This window comes from Taudactylus pleione, unplaced genomic scaffold, assembly GCF_031769625.1.
Source record: "Taudactylus pleione unplaced genomic scaffold, aTauple2 ptg000069l, whole genome shotgun sequence".
Classification (NCBI taxonomy): domain Eukaryota; kingdom Metazoa; phylum Chordata; class Amphibia; order Anura; family Myobatrachidae; genus Taudactylus; species Taudactylus pleione.
The window spans coordinates 9,360,061-9,385,009 of NW_028284471.1; the positions used below are offsets into that span (position 1 = coordinate 9,360,061).

Sequence of the window (24,949 nt, forward strand, 5' to 3'; positions counted from 1 at the left end):
ACTGTCCCTCCTCTGTGTACATCCTATCTTTGTACATCCTCTCATGTATATCGTAATTGTCCTGTGCATGTCTGTCTTTCACCCATACTTAGCCAAATTCATCTGTCCATCATGCAATTTATTTGAAATAGGATCCATTAATCTTTATTCTGCCTATCTGTAACTGTCATGTATGTCACTTTATCATCTTGTACGCCGTTACTCTCCTACCTTATGATGTTACAGTAATGCTTTGTACCTACACTATGGTTATCTGTTGTATACTGTACATATGCTCTGTAATTCTGCTATATTGTATGTCTACCCTTCGTGCAGCACTGCACTTTGTGGCTCCTTATAAAAGATACTAATAATAATAATAATAATAATAAATGAAAAGTGAATGAATACAAGTCACATTTTGTGTAGCAAACAGATAATATATTGTTTGTGTTTGGATCACGTAAAACACAATATTTGGAGTAATTTAAAAATAGAATACAGCAGGGCTCATTCACAGACATTGTATTTGTGTGCATATCTGAATGCCAATGTTATACTTGCTTTTATTTGCTAACTTCTGATAGAGATAAAAGTAGGTTGCAAATGTATTATTATGGCATTTATGCACATAACTGCAATGGTAGTTGGTAAAAAAAAAACTATTTTATTTGTCTATTTTAGATTTCTTTTGGTCACCTTCCTTTGTATAATTTATATAAACAGTGCGGCAGGCCTACAGAAACCTGGCCTCTCTTGGGGTTAATCTGGTAGCTAGAGCAGTCTATCAATAAATAGATCTCCCTGACAGGCTCACGCTATGACTTAATAGTTTGGAGCTAAATTTTTAGATTAAAGATGCTGTCTATTTTTAGTATCTCTTTGCCTTCAGTAGCAGGTTGACTGGGACCCACCCCCACATCTGCCAAACATGAAACACACATGTAAAATGGGGATGTAGTCAAAATACTGACGGCCAATGTCGGAATCCCGACCCGAATCTAAACATAGGCAGCTAAATCCCGAAGCTAGCCTACACACCGACGCCGGAATCCCAACAGACGGTATTCCGATCGAAGGTAAGCGGGGGACGGTTAGGTTTAGGCACTAACAGGGAGGGTTAGGCACTAACGGGGAGGGTTAAGGTTAGGATGCAGTTTAGGGAGAGAAGGGGGGTGGGTTAGTGTACTTACCCTACCCCTGTCGGGATTCCGAGTATCGGGATGCCGCTGTTGGCATTTTGACAGCAGGCATCCCGACTGCTGGGATATCACACTCAACTCGTAAAATGTTCCTGTTGTCAATATACAGTTTAGGCAGCCATTTTGTGGACTGAAAAGGGTTTCTTAGTGATGCCAATAACTCCTAATGAACTTATAAGCGCAGATATTTATCATATAGATTTAAGAGTGTCATCGCTAAGACAAAAGGCACAAAAGTGAAATCACTGATATTAGTAGTTTGAGTCCTCATGAATACTGGTTCATTGCACAAAATAGCTGTCTTCATTGTATGTAAGAGATGGGCCTACTTTAATTACAGAAACATAAATTTGCAGCATCTTACCGATGAGTTACCACTGCAGTCCACTCTAGTCCCATCTTCTTCCATAAATATCAAGTCACCAGCCAGACAGCCCTTGGAGGTTGAGAGCTAAGAGGCAATATGAATACTGACATTTTATTTATTGGTACAACAGACACCTGCTTGCACATACAATTGGTAATATATTATCATTATATAATTTAACATACTGGTTTATACATATTTGATGACTATGCAAATTTTTGGGAGATTCACAACATAGTGGGTGATCTTCTGGACTCCTGAGATAATCTGGTAGTCTGAAGTGTTATGATTCTAGTCATATCATTAAGTTCCAATTCCCATTAGTGTGTCCCTTAACAAAGAACCTAAAAGTTGCAAAATTAATAGTTTTATTTTTTCCATTGCTCCCAATGTTTTACTTGGTGTTTAAAATGATCCTGGAGTGCTGTACATCTTGCTTTCTTCAATATCAGCTACACTACTGGCACCCATCATTGCATATGATTTTTGAAGTGCCCAACCCATATGTGTGTATGCATGTATGCAGGGGCGTATTTATAATGGGTGCAGGGTGTGTGTTGCACACGGGCGTCTTGGTCCGGAGGAGGCCCAGACCGCACACCCTGCACCCATATGTTTTAATACTTACCCCTCCAAAGTTCTGGGTCGGGCTGTAGCGCTGGACAAAACACCTGAAAAATGGCCGCCGTGGGCATTTTTCCAGAGTTGTACGCATGCGCACTAGGGAAATAGCCGGGAATATGGCAGCCGCGCCATTTTCCCAGTGACCTGCGCATGCACAGTAGACTCTGGGCACACTCTAGTGCCCAGAGTTTACTGTTGCGGTGACGAGGCTGGCCATCGGGAAGAGAGGAGGGTGCCTCAGACGGGGAATGCACACGGGTCCCCTCCTCTCTTAAGAACGCCTCTGTATGTGTGTGTGTGTAAAACCCGGTAACACTGAAGTGGAAACAGCTCTTATCTGGGTTTTTGACCCAGGTAATTGCAAAAGCCGCTGATTGGTCCTTCTAGGGTGCTGGCTGCACCCAGAGACCAGAGGAGACACCTGAATAAAGGATGTAATTAAAAATGTAATTAAATAAAATAAATAATAATTAAATAAATAATTAATACATAAAAAGAATAAGAATTAAATAAAATAAATAAAAAAAATAATAATAAAAAATAATAAAAGATATCATTAAAATGTCATTAAATGTGTATGTCATTAAAAATAATCTGAATAAAGGCCATTTTTAATGACATCCACAGGTTTTGCTGGGCTTACCTGGGTTCAGTGGAAACGGAGGCGACCCGGGAAAAGCCGGGACGAGGATGCAGTGGAAACTGGGTCTAATCCGGGTACGAACCGGTAAAATGCCAGGTAAAAAATCCTGGGTCAGACCCAGATTTTTGTGGAAAAGGGGTATAAGTTGGCATTTGAAGCAATGGTTCACTGCTTTTATCATATATATTTTCAGGTGAATCCAAAAAAGCTGCATAACCAGGCACAAGATGATGTTCTGAAGGCAATTCCAAGGGTCAGAAACTAGTAACACCACACAAAATACTCTAGACAGGTATTTTTTTTCTTTCAGTTTTGTAAATGTCCCTTTTTGTGTTGAAAAGTGAAAGATCCCTGATAAATACATTAGACTGCCGCCATCTTTCTTTTGAAACTACTCGAATAGAGCAGTGCCTGACTTCTCTTTTTTGCAAACCTACTGTTATTTTTATCCTATATTTATATTAGAATAATAATAATTATAATAATAACGTAGGTATGCTGTATGCAAAGAAAAGGGAGGAGGCAGGCACTGCTCTGTTCGAGTAGTTGTAGTTAGGGTCGATTTGCCAACAAAGTAGTGGGAATGATAGATTTGAAAAAAATAAAAAGTTTCGTTTTCTCTTGCCTGTTAGTAGATACAAAACCGCTGAAACACTTATGGAACAAAAATCGAAAAGTACATAATTATGGAGAGTGCCATCTCAGTAATAAAAAGGTTAAAATGTTATTTACACCATCTAAAAAAATAAAGGGCTAAATGTAATAGCCTGCGAGCTTCTGACACGACGGGTATTTATGCAAGTCTCCCCCTTTTTTTCAAAATGGCAATCATTTTAAAAGCTAAACCAGCTTGGATTAGCCTTTAAAAGTATCACTTTAAAAAAATGGGGAGGCTCACATAAATCCCCACCTCGTCAGAAGCTCGCAGGCTATTACATTTAGTCCAAAATGTTATTAAACACTGATATTTAAGTTACTTTAAATTACCCAATTTTATGAGAATACATCCCATCACTTCAATATCTAGTATATATGCTGAGCATGAAGCACTTTTAGTATATTTATAGTTTGTTAATGAGTTTATTATTTTTACACACTTTGTGCTTCATGTGTCATTGAAGCCAATAGTTCTTAACAAATTAATTTCTGAAGCATAAAAGGTTTGCTGTGGTGGTACTGAGGTGATAGGAGGGTAACGTTTGATGTGATATTACAATTTTTGCCCAGTGCAGCGTTAATGTTTTTAGTGCCTCTCCATACCACCAAGGCACACTCTTAGGTTGACTCGAGAATGTAGGGGGTATATTTACTAAAGTGCGGGTTTTTAGAAGTGGAGTTGTTGCCCATAGCAACCAATCAGATTCTAGCTATTATCTTGTAGAAGGTGCTATATAAATGTTAGGTAGAATCTGATTGGTTGCTATGGGCAACATCTCCACTTCTCAAAACTTTAGTAAATATACCCCTTGGTGTGGCGTTTCTCATGCACTGGCACATACAGATTAAAAACAAAAGTGTTTTGCATTGAGTGAGTATCAAGCGCTAGATTTACTAAACTGCGCTTAGTAAATGTGGAAATTTAAAGCAGCACTAATATTAGTGGTGCGTTTTGTACATAATATTAGTGCCACTTTAAATTTTGTGTTCAAACCCGTCTAGTAAATCTGGCATTGTGTGCTTCAGAAATGAGGTCCAAAGTGTAGTTGATACAATTTTTCTTATTATGCTGCATATGCTATGAATAAAAACTATACTAAATGAGATCTTACAATGTGTAACCTTCCCCTTGGGATCTTTAGCATACAGGAAATATCAGTGATGATGTTGTCCACTATGTTCTGACTCCCATAAAGCTGAACATTTTCATAATAAATATCCCTGTGGCAAAAGATATGTAATTAGTATATTAAAATTATTTGGAATTGTACACAAACCCAATGGTTTACATAAAACTCTGTTTTGTAGTCTGCACATCCACAGGATCTATACTGCGCATGTACAGATCAGTGTCTGCAACAACGGTAGCAGTGCCCCCTAAGCCACAGTATGATTGGGGCGGCAACGGCTGGTATCCCATAAAACGGGCATGTTGGGGCCAGTAGTTGCGTCCTTGGACATAACTTCATAGGCCCATGCAGCGTGAAATACATGGCCATCTTGACAAATCTGAGGGTTACTCAGATGACCGATCTTCACACAGTTGATCCGATGGCTGTGTCTCCGTACGCAGAATCACATCAGAGAAGCTGGCAGTGGGTGTCTCAATACTTAAGACGCCTACTGCGGATTTTCCCTATTGTAGCACAGCGGCTGTGCACAAAGACGCAGCGGCTGTGCTATAATGTCTATCTCTGAATGGTTGATGTATAACAGTATGGGAGCAAAAGCCTTTACATAGACTACTCTATACAAACACTTACCTCTTGGTGGCATATGAATCGGTCTGCACCAGCTTGTAGATTACAGATAAGATTTTCATTGTCAGGGCTAAGGGTGACATTTGGATTTTAGATATAAGTAATTAAAACACTCCTTATGATAATGTTATGTCAGATGACTCTAAAGCTGGGTACACACTATACGATGTAACAAAGGATATGACAGTCATTCCAAATTCACGAAACCCCATGACACACGATATAGAGCGTACACACTACGCAATCTTCCAAATGATGGCACTGTATATCGTGTTAAGGGACTGTGGACCTCATTCAGAGGCGGTCGCACGGAGCGATTGGACGTAGCGAGTGGTTTTTTCAACTGCGCATGTGTGTACATGGCAGTGCGCGTGCGCAAGCCTGTCTTTCTGACCGCAATCCTCTTGCTCGCTAGTCACTACGAGGTCGTAGCTGTGATTGACATTTCGTGCCGTTTGTGGGTGGTTACAGGGGAAAGTGCTTGTGAACGGGGGTGTGGTGGTGCGCACGCAGGCATGGTTGACCTCAAAAAGGGCGTTTTAAGGGCGTGTATATATTACTGAGCGAGTCATCACACACGTCATCTCATTACAATAACGATGCTACTGGTCGCATTGCTAAAGGTAGCCCAGGGTCTACTTTAAGCAGTCCGAGTGCAGGCGATGGTTTCTGACTCAACCGATGTCTGTAGGCAATTATCAATGGAACAGGTGTTAATCATTGCATTGGATTATAGCAAACTGGTTGCGTAAATTAGCATATTTTTTTAAACAAAGACAATTGTTTTTGGTTTGTTTCTGTATGTGATTTTGCAAATACATTCGTTTGCAAAACCATGATACCTCAGTTTTTAAATCATAAGTTCCTTTTTTTGCACATTTGTAAAATACCTGTTTTAAGTTTTTTTTTACTTTTAAGTTTTGTAGCCCATAGGAACAATTTAATTTCTAAAAAACAAATGTACACATACAACATTTAGCTTTGAAGAACAGACAAAAATCATTTCATTATTTTTTTTACGTTTTTTTTATTTATTTTTTTGCTTTTGTGAACTCCACAACTGCAAATTATAGACTTTAAATGTTGGGTTTTTTTGTTTAAAATACCCAAACAAAACATTGTAAAATATTCAAAAAATAGAATTTCTGGACAAATATGGTTTTGGAATTATTACAGAAGCAGAAGATACACTAGCATATGTGGCTGATGAAAGTGTGCCTGTGTAGCCACCAAATGATCTAACTGCAGGACCAACAAACTCATCACCTCAAAATATGGTACACACATCACATGGATCAAAAAGTTCACAAATTAGTCCTTGTGGGCCTTCCAGGGGCAATAAACAAATTTCCATTTTGGTCATAACATTACAAAAAATCTGGGAGAAATTAACAAAGACCAGGCTTATTTTTTTGCCCTCTTTGCAGTCGACTGACTTGAGCTAGATTTGCGGGTCCAGGGGGACCTTCTTACACCCTGCTGTGTGCTTGGGCCAGCCACAGCAGGGCACTGGTCCACCCCATTTTCATTTGGGCCAGACAGATGTTCTTTAATGTGCCTCACATCTTGACTTATGGTCCTTAGATAGGAGATTTGCTCCAACATGCTGGACTGGAAAGCCTCCATGGCTGTTGCATGCCTCAACACTGCCACCCTAAGCCCTTCAATGGTTTCAGTAAGGGTGGCAGTGGAGGATGGGGGAGGCACTATAGCTGTTGGTGGTGATGGAGGAGGCACTATAGCTGTTGGTGGTGCCGTCACCCCATCCAGCTCCACATTTACAGCCATGTCACTTCCTAAAATTGGTGTGATAAAAAAACAGTTAATTCTAAGTTAATTATTGACATTCTAAAACAGAGCAAGGTGACTGAAAATACTTGCCAGTCTCAGCATGTTGTTCCTCCTGTGGAGGCTCTTGGTCGTCTACTCTGGCCTCCACAACAAGCCTAAGGCCCCCAAAAGCAGATGTTGTTGCTTTGACAAAGCCAAGATGCGAGGGACTGCTCCGTCTTGCCCTTTGAAGTGTTGGACCCGCAAATTTAGCTTCAAATTCAGACGACAGCAAAGGTCACTCCATCTTTTGGGAAAGTGTGCAATAATTAATATGTATCTATAACAAGCATTTTTCTGTGTAGCCATTTTGTTTTTAAATTTACAATAATTATTGAACTTCATAAAATGGTAGGCCATTTGGTACTTAAATCAAAAAAAATTTTTCAAAAAAACTTACTTCTTACGCAGGTAAAATGCTGTGTAGTGAGTGGAGCGCTTCTTATTCAGGGTCTTTGTTATTTTCTCCCAGATTTTGAGCCTAGACTTTAGGCGAATTTTATGACCAAAAGGAAATTTGGTTATTGCCTCCTGGATTAAATTTTCCGAAAACCCACAAGGACTAACGTGAACTGATGAAATTGTTGGTTCTGGAGGAGGATCATTTGGTGGTGGTTCAGGCACAGTTTCTACAGCCTCATCTGCAGGTTTATCCTCTACTTCCACTTCTGAATAGATTCCAAAACCATATTCATCCAGAAATTCTTTTAAATCAAAACTGCTAGCAGTTGGGGATTCCTCCATGACTGCAAAGTAATTATTTTTGGGCGTTGCTATTTATAGCAAAATGCGTACGCGTTGGTAACTATGCGCCACTCCCACGCAGTGCACTACGCAATGCACAAGCGACTCACACAACCTATAAAAGCTGCCCTTAAAAATGCTAAGTCTTTCCCAAGGAGCTGTGTAGGGTTTGGAGTGGACTAAAGGGCGCACAGACATATCCTAGTTGGGGAATGTGGTGAGTGACATGATGTATGATAGGTGTTGTGTTGTTATAGTTGTATACCTAAAAAATGTCCTTGGTTTAAGCACCATTTTGGAATGGCCAACCAATCAGAATGCACCATAGTTTATATAAAGTTTGGACAATGCAACATTTGTCATTGCCATCATGAGATCCGCAAGCTTTGCCAGGCGTGAGCTAAGAATACGTGCTTTGCCAGGCGTGAGCTAAGAAGTAATGGATCGCCGCCTGGGACCCGTTGGGCCACATGTGCCCAATCGCGCAAAATTACAGGCATACGTGGAGGTGCGTGGGCGGCTGCAGCGGCAAGGGTTCCACAGGACGGTAGTCCAGCTAGAGAGGCAGTGGTCGGACCTCAAGAGGCGCACGCCTATGCTCCTTGCACAACTGCGTGAGGAAACCCGCCACAGTAAGTAATGCGTATCTGCATTGCGCGTATTTGCTATGTGTTGTGTAGCTCTTTTTGAGTGTGAGGGTGTGGGTGTTATTTTTAAGAGTAACAAATTGACTACAGCAGCTGTGTTTGGGTAAGAAATGCTAGTATTATTGTTTAATTTTAAAAATTAATGGCAGCCATTTTGTGTGTTTAACATGGTCTCAGACATTGCTGCAATTATGCTGAAGTTGTGTGGCCATTTTGTTCGAATTTAACATTTTTGGCCAGTGTCTGTGGCTTATTGTAACATGGGTGACACTTTTTTCCAAAACAATTTTTGTTTTAGTATAATCCATGCATTAGCTCTGCTAAACCAGGGCTATTGTTAACAGATGTTTTTTTTTTTTTTTTACTCTCAAATCAAAGTTCAAAGACAAAGGCAAAGGAGGCAGCAGCAGGCAGAACTGCCACGCCAGCCTGCCCCATCCCCCTCCTCTCCTTCCACACCCTGCCAGGCTGCCCCATCCCCCTCCTCTCCTTCCACACCCTCCCAGGCTGCCCCATCACCCTCCTCACCTTCAACACCCTCCCAGGCCTCCACATCCCCCTCCTCACCTTCCACACCCTCCCAGGCAGCCCCATCACCCTCCTCACCTTCAATACCCTCCCAGGCCTCCACATCCCCCTCCTCACCTTCCACACCCTCCCAGGCTGCCCCATCCCCTTCAACACCCCCCCCCCCAGCCTGCCCAGGCCTCCACATCCCCCTCCTCACCTTCCACACCCTCCCAGGCTGCCCCATCCCCTTCAACACCCCCCAGCCTGCCAAGGCCTCCACATCCCCCTCCTCACCTTCCACACCCTCCCAGGCTGCCCCATCCCCTTCAACACCCCCCCAGCCTGCCCAGGCCTCCACATCCCCCTCCTCACCTTCCACACCCTTCCAGGCTGCCCCATCCCCTTCAACACCCCCCAGCCTGCTCAGGCCTCCACATCCCCCTCCTCACCTTCCACACCCTCCCAGGCTGCCCCATCCCCTTCAACACCCCCCAGCCTGCCCAGGCCTCCACATCACCCTCCTCACCTTCCACACGCTCCCAGGCTGCCCAGGCTGAACTAGCTCAATCAGAGGAGAGCGAAAATTGTGCAGCTTCTGCCCCAGAAGATTTGGCGAAGAGGCAGAAGGTACATATGTTAAAGATGACATTGTGCAATGTATATGTAATTTTTTCAACAAAAAAATGCTATATGTGCCACATTGCTACATACCATTTAAAAATATTTAAAACATTAAAAAAATGATTTTTACACAAAACTGCTAAAAAAAAATTATAAAAAAAAATCCTTTGCATTTCAGATGTGGATGCTGAGCCCATGGAAGAAATTTTCAGGAGGGAACTGGGAGTAATAGAGGAGGCTGCTTTGGTTATTTTGGCAGCAATACATAGGCTGCAAAATGCAATTACATTTTTTTTTTTTCTCTAAAAAAATTTAATTTTATGGTTTCAACAAAATGTGTGGTCTTTAATTTCATAACATGGTCAAGAATAATAAAATAAACTTAAAAATGTAGATCTAAATATTATAGTAACAATCAAATAAATAGTTAATTAAAAACAAAAAAAAAACCATGCGATTGAACGCTGCTTGCATTAGCATCGAAAAGGAAAAAGAACCATCGAAAGCACAAATGTAACTACATCAATCGTCAATACGATCACGATGCTGACGTAGGTTGCCGCCTGCGACCGGCTCTGAATTAGCCCGTAGAGATAGGGGTGTGCTTTCATTGTGATGGGTGTGTACACGCTTACGATGTGCGTTGTGATTGAGCGCTCGTTCTGCATATTCTCGGTCACTTTGGGTGCGACCGATCGCTCGCGAGCGACTGCCTCTGAATGAGGTCCTGTATTCAATTAATCTTTTCTCCTGTACACTATTCAATTATCATGTAGATCACTGGCAGGTCAGGTGATGTCTTCAGAGGCAAGATTGGACCAATATATCTTGTGATCGTGCGATTGTATGTACACGCTACACAATGAACAGCAGATGGGACCATGCGATGAACAACAGCAGTGAACGACGAATTGGGCATACACACTATACGGATGAGTACAATATATCGTCATGATCCATGTCGAAATGATATATTGGAATACAGATCTTATAGTGTGTACCCAGCTTATGAAGGAGAAAAAATTAAACGGTGGTCTAATAATATGATACATTGCATAACAAAAATTATCGGGAAACATTAAAATAGCTGAACTTGTACAGCGAAGGGACAAAGATGATATAATAGAAATATTTAAATTTAGTATAGCAAAAGGTATTAATAGATTTCAGGGAGACATCAGTTTCTTTGTTCATTTTGAAATATGTACACTGTACATACATATACATTTTAAACTCACTATTTCCCTTACAAGGATTGAAATTATTGTTGTTTCTGAAAAATAGATTATCTCATAACTAGAGATGTGCGCCGACCCCCGTGTTTTGGATCTGTATCTCCTCTTGTTTGGATCTGGATTTGGATTTTTATTTATTTATTTTTTAATTGATAAAATCTGCTAAAATCACTTTTTTTTTTGTTCCTACAGTATTATTAACCTCAATAACATTAATTTCCACTCGTTTCCAGTCAATTTTGACTACCTCACAATATTGTTTTCATCCAGTTTAGGCCCAAAATTTGCACCAAGCTAGCTGGCTGACTAAGCTAAGTGGCAGCAGTGGGCGGCACAAACACGTGGCAGTTCAACTTACAACATGGCACATCAGGAAACAAATGTTTTTATTATTCAAGAGGCCTGAGGGAGTTGGAGTATGTATGTATTTGAAGGCAGGGACAGGAAGGGTTGATTGGTAGTAAATTAAATTTCATTTTTTGATTTTGAAGTAAATTTATGAGGAAGAAGGGGAGGGGATGATGGGAGACATTTACAAAAAATATTTTACTCATTCACATCAGTCCTTGCCCCAGAAGAATCCTTGAGTACCATGCCTGCTACTGCTGCTGGGAGTGGATTTTCATCCCAGAAGGGGATCAGGAAGACTACTACCAGTGCTTTCCAAAACAATTGACTGTTAAATAATCCTTTGCCAAGATTCCACTTGAAAAGCATTTCCCAACCTGTACAGGAACATTAAAAAAATCATAATTAGTGGCCTCCAAAATGCCATTGTACCCACTATCCACTTAACCACAGATATGTGGACAAGCCGAACAGAGCAAATTTAAGATTTAAGGTTTAAGTCTTACGTTGTGTCCTTCTCGAGAATCCTTGAGCATCATGCCTGCTTCTGCTGCTGGGAGTGGATTTTAATCACAGAAGGGGACCAGGAAGACTACTAGCAGTACTTTCCAGAACAATAGACTGTTAAATAATCCTTTGCAAAGATTCCACTTGAAAAGCATTTCCAAACCTGTACAGGGACATAAAAAAAACATAGTTAGTGGCCTCCAAACTGCCATTGTACCCACTGTCCACTTAACCACAGATATGTGGACAAGCCGAACAGAGTAAATGCAAGATTTAAGATTTAAGTCTTACGTTGTGTCTTTCTTGAGAATCCTTGAGCGCCATGCCTGCTGCTGCTGCTGGAAGTGGATTTTTATCCCACAAGGGATGAAGACGTTGTGTCTTTCTTCCCAACGGACACAGGGTCTGATTCAGACCCGGTCGCAAGCGCTGAGCGCTCGCAACCGGGTCGATGGTGGCCCACAGCGCATGCGCACGACGGAGCCGGCTCCATCGTGCGCATGCGTGAGACCCGGCTAGCGACGGGCACTCCGTCGCTCCGGGTCTCGCACCAGAGGGGGCGAGCTGTCGATGTTGAGTGACAGCTCGCCCCGTTTGGTGGGCAGGCCGGGGGGGGTGGCTGCCCAAACAGAGGCGTTCCCATGAGAACACCTGCCATTTGGGGGCGGCCCCACTGACATCACGAGTGATGTCACTGGAGAGCTTCCGGCTCTGTTAGAGCCAAAAGCTCTCTGGGGCTTGCGATGGGCGAGACCCTACCACAAGGGTCTCGTCGCAAGCCCGATGGTCGCCATGGTCTTGACCATCGCGACCATCATCCTGGCCGCTCGCAATAGCTGTGGGTGGTAACCCACAGCTATGCGAGCGGCCAAGAGGCCGCTCCAAAAAAAAAAAGCCCGGCACTGATTCAGAGCGAGTGACTCTGAATCAGGCCCACAGATCTGAAGAGATGTAAAGAGCTGTTGGTAAGCAAATTGTCAGCTCAAGTGGCATGTGATGCAGCGATGGCTTCTCCTTCAGTTTTTCCAGCAAGTGCATCTGCCGAGAAAAAACTAAACTTTCAAAACACTCACTGGTGATGCAGATGAGTCAACACAACCAAGTTTTAACTTTTGACATCTGGTCAGGTCAGAATTGCCTACAATTAATGACACCTCTACCATGACTCAATCTGATACGGTCACCATTCAAGGAATTGTTGAGGACTATTTAAAAAATTTTAATGATAGCATCCAAATAGGCAAGTCAGACAGTCCGTTTGACTACTGGCAGGAAAAAGAGGCAATTTGGATGCCCTTGCACAAACTGGCTTTGCTTTACTTGAGCTGTCCACCCTCAAAGTTTTCAGCACAGCCGGGAACCTTGTCAGTGATCGGCCTATGAAGCTACTTCCCCAAAATGTGGAAAAGATGATGTCCATCAAAATGAACTACAAATTCTCGAGAAAAACCTTTACTGTCAATTACGTGCAAATATTAGAGGCACCTGTAATGGTGGATTCCATCGGGGACAAATTAATATTGTATGAAGATGATGTATACACTGATAAGGGTGAGGAATCGGATGATGATGATGGCGACAACATCTTGCCTCTGTAAAGCCAGTTTGTGCATGTTGAGATCATTGCCAGCTGCCCATTGGTAGCTTGTTTTGTGGGGGCCCAAACAAACCAATCGCTTCATGATTGAGGATATTGTAGATGAAGGTGTTGGTGGTAAAGATGGCAGGTACTTGGATCTAGCAGAGAGAAGGGAGCTAGCTGACGCAGGACTGCTTGTTGTTACAACCCCTGGATGGACACAGCAGCCCCTGCCCTAGATGGACATAGCAGCCCCTGGATGGACACAACAGCCCCTGCCCTTGATGGACACAGCAACCCCTGGATGGACACAGCAGACCCTAGATGGACACAGCAACCCCTGGCTGGACACAACAGCCCCTGCCCTTGATGGACACATCAGCCCCTGGATGGACACAGCAGCCATTGCCCCTGGATGGACACAGCAGCCTCTGCCCTGGATATGTACAGCAGCTCTTGGATGGACACAGCACATCCGTTCACTACACTCACCACAGCCGGAGTGAAAATGGCGCAGATCGTGGGGACTTTTATATAATCCAAAACCAGCGAAATCCGACAGCGGGAGGATGACGTTTTGCCTTGTTTTGAGATCCGAGTCAGGCAGGAAAACCCAAGCTGGACTCGGTTCTCACCTCGGATCTGCAAGTTCGGGTGGGTCCGGTTCTCTGAGAACCGGACACGCTCATCTCAACTTATAACCAATGTTCAGACTGGCGCTAACTGTTAATGAGTTTCTGTTCCAGCCTCTTTGTGAAATTACAGAAAATTATCCCTCAATAGGTTTTAATTTAGGTTCTTATCTGCTGTTAAATCGGGATACAGTCAGTATCCCGACACAAGGGATGCCGGCGCTAAGAATACTGGCGCCAGAATCCCGACACCTATCAGAATAGTAGCACCGGCATCCCGAAGGTAAGTAGCGGGGTTGGGGGGAGGGTTAGGGATTAGGATTAAGCACTAGAGGGGGGGTTAGGGTTGGGCACTAAGGGGGGAGGGTTAGGTTCAGGTACCGGAGAGGAAGGGTTAGGGTAGGGAGAGGGTTAGAATACCTACTGACAGGTGTCAATATCCTAACCCTGTCGGGTGTCAAAGTCAGATAATTGGATGGGATCGTTTATTTACAAATATTATCTGTTGACACTATCGTCCCTTGTCTAATAGCATGTGACTGGCACGCTACTGTGTGCTGGTGCGCTTTCAACACAATTACATGCGAACGCACACACATATATGCACCCACACACTTATAAAATGTTATTTATAGTTATTAATAATGACTATGTAAGATGTATTTAAAAGAGATCTAAGGTTCAGGATACAGTGGACATGTCTAGTTTGGTACCAAACTAAATCCCTATTTATTTGCAGAAATCCGTTTCCATCGGCAAAGAGATCGCATCGTGCGTACCCAAGTTATGGATGATAGGGAGTTATTGATTAGAATGCTATTTTCTGTATGTAGTGTTGTAGCCAGTTTGAACTAGTTCTTCGGCGGGAAGATACACAATGAAACTGTTGGAGAACTGACCCATACCTCTGATGACATCTTATGAACTAACCAATGACCTGTATCGTACCAGACTGACTTGAAGCCGGAACCAATGAAAACCTGCCAACTTGTCTTCTTTGTTACCTATGTAACCTGAACAGTATATATATATATGCCTGGGTTCTGGCTCCAGCCTAGAGTCATCTACTTTGTGACCACAGACTTCAGTACTGAATGACTGAATGACTGAATACTGGATCCATTGCTTGCGTATATATTGGCTCTACTTATTGTATATTTTATGCTTTTTACTATAAATTGTTAAACTTCTATTGTGTTACTTTTTTTTCACATAAAATCACTTTTTGTGCTTTGGAACCACATGATTAGATTGGAAAGCAATTATTTTTCATAGCGACTAGACGGCATTAATATGGGATGCCGGCATCTGGATTTTGACCGCCGTTATCCCAAGCATCAGCATCCCAAGCACCAGCATACCGTACCCATCCCGTTAAATCCTATTTATGTGATTTTATCATTTTCAAAATAATTACCAACACAAATCAGTGATTGAATATCTCAAAATTTCTCCTGAATGAGGAGGATTAGTGTTAGAAAAGTATTTATTTTTCAGTTCGCTAACACCTCAAATACCTGCAGAAAAAGATTTTAAAATGGTTCTTTTGGCCCTTTATGTAAAAAAAAAGTATGATTCTGGATTTTGAGGGTGGCTTCCTCAGTGGCATCTCAGTGTTTTGTTATAATCCTTCAGCTATGGTAGTAATGAATAGTTTCACCTGTACTCATTTAAACATCACTAATGGAACTAGGCAGGGGTGCCCGGTTTGTCCATTATGATTTGCATTGCTAATGGATCCATTTTCATCTAAATCTGAACTAATTCGACATCTTTGGGATTCGGTTTGGCCCGTCAGTGTGCAACGTGGCCGAAAATGTGTTTAATCCCTTTTAAGTTTCCCAAACTTGAATGAGAAATCAACTCCTTTCACAAAGTTTCTAACTTCTAGATTATCCAGGGAATAAAGATTTCTTAGACTTTAAGATGGGTACACACCTGAACGAGCCATCGATCTTGCGATGATCTGATACGATGTAACAATATATTGTATCTGCGTACACACTGCACATTCTGCCATACAGTAACACAACATTTCATTACAGGATTAATGTTACCGCACCGCATCATTAGTGTTCCCTCTAGGCTGTTTTAGCGGGTAAACTGCCCGATTTTAAAAGGGCAAATGTGCCCTGCCCTTTCAGCGGCGCTTGCTAAAACAGCCTGCCTTGAAAAGTTGCGGTGACCGATGTGTGAGGTTAGAGCTTGGGGGAAGGCCAGCACTTCCGTAAGTGCTGGGTACGCCCCCAAGTGTGCCGAATTTGGGGCGTGTCACAAAGTCACGCCCCTCCCCGTTTGGCAGAAGCTCCTGACCGGTAACTCAAGCGCCTTGTCCTGCCTGCTTTCTAGCGGGAACACTACCTCGTACGTAGAATCGTCCCATCTGATGAGCAGCACATCAGATGGGAAGATGCTACCAGAAAATTCATCAAATGATGAATTGGGGGTACACACTTTACGATGGTTGTTGCGATCCATCGCAGATTGCAAGATTGGTTAATTTATCGAAAAGTGTGTATCCGGCAAGTCTTCCTTCTAACCCAGAGGTTCCCAAAGTCCGCTATTACAGTCTACGTTTTAGGGATATCCATGCTTGAGCACAGGTGACTTAATTAGTACCTCAATCCATTTGATTTAACCATCTGGACTCAAGCTTGGATATCCCTAAAACGTGGACTGTAATGGCAGACTTTGGGAACCTCTGTCCTAACCTTAAAACCCAACTATCTGATATTTTTGTCTTCGCTGGCAAAAATACAGCCATAAATATCTGGGGATATTTCTTACAAGGAAATATGAACATGCATTTGGCAAATTAACTGGCTCCTTTTACTAAATTATTATTATTATTATTATTATTATTATTATTATTATTAACTGCTACGGCTGATCTCCATAAATGTAACTCTTTGTATATCTCATGAATGGATGGCAAATGCAGTGAAAATTAGTATTCTGCCGAGGCTTCTGTACATTTTCAAAGTGTTATTGATGGAGGTCCCAAAGAAAGTTCTTCAGTCTCTGCAGGACAGATTGTTCGTGTTCATATGGACAAACAGGCATCCACGAGTGAAAATGAGAACTCTTTTCCTAAAAAGGAGGGACGGCAGGGTGTCTCCAATTTACCATTTTACTCTATAGCTACACATTTGGCTTATGCGTTCTGGGACAATCCCCATTTCTCGCCAACACAGTCTCTATGCTATGGGTCTTAAAACCTGGTCATGCAATCAGAGCCGGCCCTAGGCATAGGTAAACTAGGCAAATGTCTAGGGCATTTGGAAACCTAGGGACATGCATTCCAAGCCTAGGATCGGCTCAGCTTGGTAGCGGTGGGACCGGTAGATGGTGGCAGCGGCTCTGCCCTTGCTGTCCTACCATAATCAGAGCTCCCAGCTTCGATTGGGTGGCAGCAGCAGGTTCAGGGAGCAGAAATAGTGGGGAAGTGGGTAGATCCTCCTCCCATGGGCCTTTGCAGAGCCCAGCAGGCTGAGCCTGTCTGCAGGGAAACACACAGTGCCGGGCTGAGCATAGAGTAAGGAGCGCAAGCATGGTGGCTTTAATATCTGCAGAGTCCAGGCAGGCTGGGGTGACGAGGTCACAGTTTTATTGGCTGGATGAATGCTGTGCAGGGGGTGCGGGGAGGTTGGGGTGTAATACTGTTTGGCACTATGTGCATAAGGGCATTACTAATGTGTGGCATAATGTGTAAGGGGAATTACTGTGTGGCATTATGTGTATGAGGGCGCTACTAATGTGTGGCATAATGTGTAAGGGGTATTACTGTGTGGCACTAGGTGTATAAGGGGAGCTACTACTGTGTGGCATTATGTATACAAGGTGCACTACTGTGTGATGTAACATGTATAAAGGGCACTACTTTGTGGTGTAATGTGACTAAGGAGCAATATGGTATGTGTAATGCGAATAAGGAGCAATACGGTGTGGTGTAATGTAAATAACTGATACTATTGTGAGGCGTAACGTGTATAAGGTAAAGGGGTACTACTGTGTGGCGTAACTTTTATAAGGGACACTATGTGTCGTGTAATGTCAATAATGGACACTATTGTGTGGCGTAATGTGAATAAGGGACATTATCCCATGATGTAATGTGAATAAGGTTGCACTGCTATGCGGCATAATTTGAATTGGGGTACTATTGTGTGGCCATGTCCCTATTTAAGATATGGGGGGTGGAGGCAGCCATGTTCTTTCTGGCAAAAGGCAGGGCTCTGTGGATGAGGATTACTAGGGGTGAGGGGTGATGGGTGTTGCTGCTGCTGCTGTGATCTGTGCTGCTGGGTGATGGGTGCTGTGCTGGGAGGGGGTGCTGGCTCAGAGGCAAAACTAGCGGCAGTGCTATGGAGCACCAGCCAAAATGTTGCCTAGGGCCTTAAATTGGTAAGGGCCAGCTCTGCATGTAATAGAACCATCACAACATTTCCAACCATTATGCGTATCAAAGATAATTCCATCAAGGTCGTAGTTAGCTCTTTTGCAAATACATAACATTTTCCCTATATCTCCCGTGTGTCACTCCAGGCCCCCCTGTATCACTCCAGGCTCCCGTTACACTCCTGGTCCTGGCATCCTCTGTGTCTCTCCAGATTCCGCCAGAGTCACTCCAGGTCCATCCTGTCACTCCGGCCCATCCTGTGTCTCTCCAGGCTTCCCCTGTGTCTGCAGACTGTGCATAGGGCACACATTGACATTGATGTAAGTGGTGGGTGAAGGCCCTGCTGGTCACATCGACCACTTCCACGCGACAGGGCCCCTATGCAATACAATACAACTAGAACAGCTAACAAGAATGTCAGCAGACACAATTTTATTGTGGGCAAAGTTGCAAGCACAGCACATCCAGCAACCAGTCTGTACTCACTAACACAACAGAAGCATAAAAATACACTGCTGGCCCCAGTAGCTTTTGTTTGGTACTGTGGAAAAAAATGTCTTCACACAAAGTTCCATATAAGAAGGCTATGCTTTATTAATAAGTTTCAAAAGTAGGTGAAGCTGGTGTACAGAAACATGGGTGCCTGACAGACAGCACCCCCTACAAGTGCCATTCTGGCCAAGGGGTGCCTGGCAAACAGCACCCCCTGCAAGTGCCATCCTGACCAAGGGGTGTAGATATGCCCCTACACACATCTGTCAAATCATCAGGAGATTCAATTCCAGATCAGACTGTTTATACAAGCCCACTGCAGACCTGGTGTCACAACCCTGGCTAGTTTTTCACCTTTTTCTCTTGAGACTTCCCCCGGCCAACTGTCCCATGAATCTGTATGTGTAATTTGCCTGGGAGATCTGCTCTGATCATGCTGACTGCAGCACTTCTCTGTATGCAGTTTTACTATGCACTCCTTTCCACAATGATTAATCACTTAGGTCCTTTCCTGTCTGTGAACACTGCTAGCCTTTATTGGAATCGCAGGTGTAGTTTTGACTCTCAGTACTGCAGATATGTTTGCTTCCTCTGCATGTTGTGTCCTCCACCACTCAGAGTGCTACTGCCAGACCACCTGACTGTATCCACCAATTCCTGTGAGACCCAGGGTATAAACATCCTCCTCTGATAGCATTCAGGGCCTGAGTATCTCATTACTTCCCGTGGTGTACAGATTGTGCTATATCTGTCTCTCTGTGTACAAGTGTATTCCAGGCTCCTGCTGGCAGCAACCCCTGGTGCATCCAGAAATCCTGCTGGTTCCCAGACCAGCTTATCCAGTAATCCTGCTAACAGCTATACCTGGCGTATCCAGAAATCCTGCTGATTCCCAGACCAGTTCATTCAGCAATCCTGCTAATAGCTATATCTGGCACATCTGGAAATCCTACTGGTTCACAGTCAATTTCAGCAAGCCTTCCTGCCGGTCCCAGTCCGGTTCCTCCAAGTTATCTACTGGTCCTCAGTACAATTCTGCAAGCCTACCTACTGGTATCCCATCCAGCTCAGCAAGCCTTCCTGCCGGTCCCAGTCCGGTTCCTCCAAGTTTCTACTGGTTCCACTCCAACGTTTCCTTTTCCTTTCATTTATCATCAAAGGCAGTTCTCACTGCCATACAATTCTTATGCTAATAGAGCTATTTAACTCATCCATGGTCCCAGTCAAGCCGGTCTCCGCTGAATCCAGTTCAACACCTGAGTCAGGTAGCTCTCAGACACCAACTGTGACACCTGGTAACAGATTCTACATCCAATCACACCAGTCCAATTATTTAGCAGACCACTCACACACATTTACATAATAATAGGTAGCGTTACATGGCACAGTAAAAGAAACAGTAATCAGTCCCAGATCTCTAACCACTCACACACATTTCCATAATAATAGGCAGAGTAACATGGCACAGTAAAATAAAAGGTTAGTTTAAAAAATAAATATGCATGGGGTTCTGCCCAAATCAGTAACCAGCACCAGACTTTCAGAACGCTAAAGTAATGTCTGATGGGTATCCAGGCCTACCACCATCTCCGCATCCTACACTAGGTCCCACTGTATCGGCAGACAGCTCTTGATCTGGGCTCACAACCACGCCTGGGACCTCCGCAGGGCGGGCAGCAGCTGTTGACCCTATGGCTGCCGGGTAGTGCCGCTGATACTGGCTTGTGTCTGGCTGTCAGCTGCTGCTGATCATGTGTTGAGCCACCGGATCCGGAGATCGCCAGCTCCGGTCTCAGCAGCCTACACATCTCCATATTGGTCGGCGAACGGGTCTCCTGATTTTTAAGCATGTTTAAAAATCATTTGACCCGACCAGCCAACCAGGATTGGCTGAAAGCACAGGTCAGGTGAGGGTAGACACTTGTCCAATGTCAGACCAACTGGTTGATCAGAGGTCGGATTGAATGCAGACTGGGCAAGTGTGTACCTAACTTTATCCTTATAACAACAAATTCACTTGAACATCAAAACTTTACTCATTGTTCTAACCAAATGCTGCTGCAAAAAAAAACCCAAACAGAACAAAACAAAAGAACAAACAATCACCATCTTCCCGCATATTTCTAAGATCTAAAACTGATCACATAATCAACAAATGCTGACTTGGGCATATACGCACCTAATGCATTGAGTGGTCAATTTGTAATTGTTCATCTGCACTGTGGCACTAGTGCAAGTGAATGGATATACCTTTTTAGTGGTCTTACCAAACCGCTGTGCAGATTTGGAGCAATCACTCCTCACTTTTCGGGTAGTGCAATTTTTCACCATCTGCAATCCAACCATATTGTTAAATCTGAAAGACAACAATATTCAACTAAATGCCCATCACAGATCCAGCACATTGGTAATAGAACCGTAAACCCACATACCACAATCATTGAAAACAAGTTACCCTACATCGAACATGAATTGTTCATTTGAACTCTGCAAAGGAGACTGGGATTAATGATGTAAAGATCCCTCTCCTGGCTTTTCCCAGTGAGGTGAATTTGAAAGAAGGCAAGTATGATCTATTCAGAGCAGTCTGTATCTTGATCTAACAACCAAATATGGTATATCAGAGAAGCTTTTTTAGCTGCAAATAAACTACACTTACTCTATATTGGTCCACTTTGATCTATTTTCCACAGTGAGAATGGGGGCTTCATTTCTAGACAGGCTCTCCAACACTCCTTGGACGATCTTCTCAATTGCAGCAAGAACCTGAAGACTGAGATTGTATACAAAAGATTTAGGCAGCCTGTGTCTCTCTAGCTGTTGTGGAACTACAAGTCCCAGTATACAGTGTCAGCTGTAATCTGGGGCTTGCAGTTCTACAGCAGCTAGAAAGTCACCCTTTTTACCAAAGCCTGCACAGTATATATCTTCCCCTGTTCAAATATTTGGAAATGTCAGACAGCTTCTAGGAACACTAGCAACCGTAAACATTATGTACTAATTATCTGCTTTTCAAGGAAGTCTGTGATTGTTCCAGACTGTTTATCAAAACTGGTGCTTATAGTGTAATGATACTCCTAAAACATCCACTGAGGCTAAACACAGCAGTATTTTAGGAGAAAAACTGAGATGGTGAAAGTAATAATAAATGGGGTGGTCATAAAGTGGTAGTAGGCAGGACTTTGAAGAGACATTTGCACACTTCCCCTCATGTGCCTTTGCAGTTGGATCCACAACCTGCCAAAGTAGGTGCAGAGTCGTTTTTCGTGGGCAGTTCCCAACATAGGGATGTGGGCATTGCACCCATTAAAGGAATACAAATGGTGTATTCAGGGCAGGTGCAAGGTTTCTTGGCACCCTAGGCATTTCTTCATCCTTGTGCCCCTCCCACCCTCGGATAGATACACAAGCCCTTATACAGTGCCCCCAGCAGTAGTCCCCTCTATGCAGTGCCCCCAGTAGTGCCCCATATACAGTGCCCCCAGTAGTGGCCCCCTATGCAGTGCTCCCAGTAGTGGTCCCCCTATGCAGTGCCCCTTATATAATGCCTCCAGTAGTAGTCCCACCTACGCAATGCCCCTTATATAGTGCCCAAGGTAGTGGTCCCCCTCGGCAGTGCCCCTTATATAATGCCCCCGGTAGTGGTCCCCCTAGGCAGTGCCCCTTATATAATGCCCCCAGTAGTAGTCCCCCTATGCAGTGCCCTTTATATAGTGCCCACCAGTACTAGTCCCCCCCTGTGCAGTGCCCCTTATATAGTGCCCCCAGTACTAGTCCCCCCCTGTGCAGTGCCCCTTATATAGTTCCCCCAGTAGTAGTCCCCCCGTGCAGTGCCCCTTATATAGTGCCCCAGTACTAACCCCCCCAGTGCAGTGCCCCCAATAGTGGTCCCCCCGATGTAGTGCTCCCAGTAGTAGTCCCCCCCCAGCAGTGCCTCCAGTAGTCTCCCCCCCTAGTGCAGTGCCCCCATTAGTAGTTCCCCAGCAGTGCCCCCAGTAGCAGTTGTCCCCCCAGCAGTGCCCCCAGTAGTAGTCCCCCCCAGCAGTGCCCGCAGTTGTAATCGTGCCCACAGTAGTAGCCTCCCCCCCAGCAATGCCTCCAGTAGTAGCCTCCCCCAGCAGTGCCCCCAGTAGTAGTCGTGCCCCCAGCAGTAATCCCAGACAGACACACACGGAAGAAAAAACAAAAACCTCCACTTACCTTAATCCCCGCTTCTCCCATCACTCACTGCAGGACCCGGAAAATGGAGCTCATGAGTGAGCTCAAGCCCGGCTCCGGCAGTGGGCGCAGCAGCCGATGAGAGTCTGTCTGACCCTCATCGGCTGCTAAAACAAACACACAGCTGCTGACACCGGCGACTGTGTGTTTGTTCCTAGTAGTGTAGTGCGGACTGCACTTATGTGCGGTCCACACTACACATTATTCCAGTGGCGCCCTGCAATGGCCGGCACTCTTCGGCAGCTGCCTAAGTTTGCCTAGTGGTAGCGCCGGCCCTGAGTGTATTTGCACAAATAGAAAAGCTCTCTCCTCCATACACCTAGTACTTTCATGAAACACTGGAGAATGATTTAGTTATTATCATCTATTTATGTAGGGCCTACATATTATATATTTATTTGCATAAATTTTTATCTCCATGGATCTTATAATCTACTTATAAGACAAATCTAGTGAATTCTATAAATTGTCACACTATTGGAATGGTACAAGTGATTTACTTACTCCTTTTGAGACCGGGGGTACATCTGAAAATGAGCAGGGAGGAAAGAGTAAAAACTTTCCTACAAAGTGCAACCCATTAACAACCTTCTACTCATTTACACTTTCACATATTGCTTTCAAAATGTATTGCTTGGATTAACCCCATTTATGTTTTAAACCATAAGTGAGCGGGACTGTTAGCTACATGTGTCCAGAGCAGTCAGGAGATGTTTCAAGGGCATGGTCAAATGTGTGGCCTGTTGTTAATACCAGGGCCCTCTGTGCATGCTAAATGGGGCATGGCCACTTCTTGGGCAGGACAGGGTACCCACTACCCAGTCAGATTTGGGTAATGAATGTTTTATTACATTGGTAGAATTGTATCTAGAAATGATCTTTTCCATTTAATTGTGTGTAAAACAACTGAAAAATACTTTTACTGACTTGTATTAGGGAGAAGCAAACAGCACCTTCTGTTATCATAGAAAATATAACAATACAGATGTGATAATAATGATTATGCTTCTCTTACCTGGTAACCGGTTCCCGTGTAATACCTTGTGCTCCAGGACTCTCCTCCTCCATTTTCTGCATGCTTTTCAGCAAGGATGCCTGGTGTTGTTCTATACAGTGGAAAAAGTCAGGACTCTGCATATATGCCATATGTAAACCTGTGATACGGGTAAGACCACATGCAATTCACTTAATAGTAGAAACTGCAACTACTTTTTTATTAGACTTTTTTCTGAATATGAATAAGTGTCATTTGAAATAGAAAAACATGTATTAATTGTTCATTTCCTACCATTGTTGTAATCCCATTACCGCATCATTGGAGCATTACACCATGACATTACTTAGTTTAACTCGTATATGTTTCGGAGAGCTTTCATTGTAAAATCTAGCCTAGGTACTACTTTGTAATATTAATCTTCTTCTTATCGGACTTTGATACTGCAAAGTATATGGTTTCCTTCTGTGGCCCAGCTATCTGACCTCTTTATCCAGCTTAGTACTTCGTTCTGCCTGCATGGCCGACAGCACAAGCTTGTCAAGTTTTGAATCCTGCCCTAGCCTTCACTTTGCATGTTCTAGACCTCATAAAATAATGTTAACACAAAGTCATATATATCACTCACATATCTCACTAATGATACTACTAAAAAACTAATACATGCACTTATCACTTGCCAGTCTTGACTGCTGTAACCCCCCATTAATCAGACTTTCATCAACCAAACTGACAATAGTTTACTGCCCGATTATTCTCTTTATTAGCACATAGTAGTTTTTTATGGGTCTGACTCACCTCTTCCATAATACCCAAACCATGCTCTTTGGTCTGCCACAGCCCATCATCCTGCCTTATTACATTCTTCCACTACCAAGACCATTCTCTGCTCCCCTACACTAAAATGTGGAATTTACTGCTGGATTCACAGGGTGACCATGGAATGGTACAAACAGGTGGG

The 24,949-nt window shown here is 43.5% G+C and overlaps 1 protein-coding gene across 2 annotated transcripts in view; it reads right to left on the bottom strand.

Moving 5' to 3' along the window:
- SPO11 (SPO11 initiator of meiotic double strand breaks) overlaps positions 1–24,603 on the bottom strand; it is a 46,448-nt gene extending 21,845 nt beyond the window's left edge. The window contains exons 1-7 of one of the 2 annotated variants that reach the window (XM_088467174.1): positions 24,594–24,603; positions 24,010–24,148; positions 21,436–21,549; positions 21,044–21,132; positions 5,236–5,302; positions 4,585–4,693; positions 1,546–1,632 (exon numbers count right to left, since the gene is read on the bottom strand). In XM_088467174.1, coding sequence (XP_088323300.1) covers positions 1,546–1,632; positions 4,585–4,693; positions 5,236–5,302; positions 21,044–21,132; positions 21,436–21,549; positions 24,010–24,148; positions 24,594–24,603 — 615 coding nt within the window. Of the gene's footprint in view, positions 1–1,545; positions 1,633–4,584; positions 4,694–5,235; positions 5,303–21,043; positions 21,133–21,435; positions 21,550–24,009; positions 24,149–24,593 lie in introns of those variants that run through there. The other variant, XM_088467175.1, reaches the window with a different exon arrangement.
- Between the last annotated feature and the right edge of the window lie 346 nt (positions 24,604–24,949).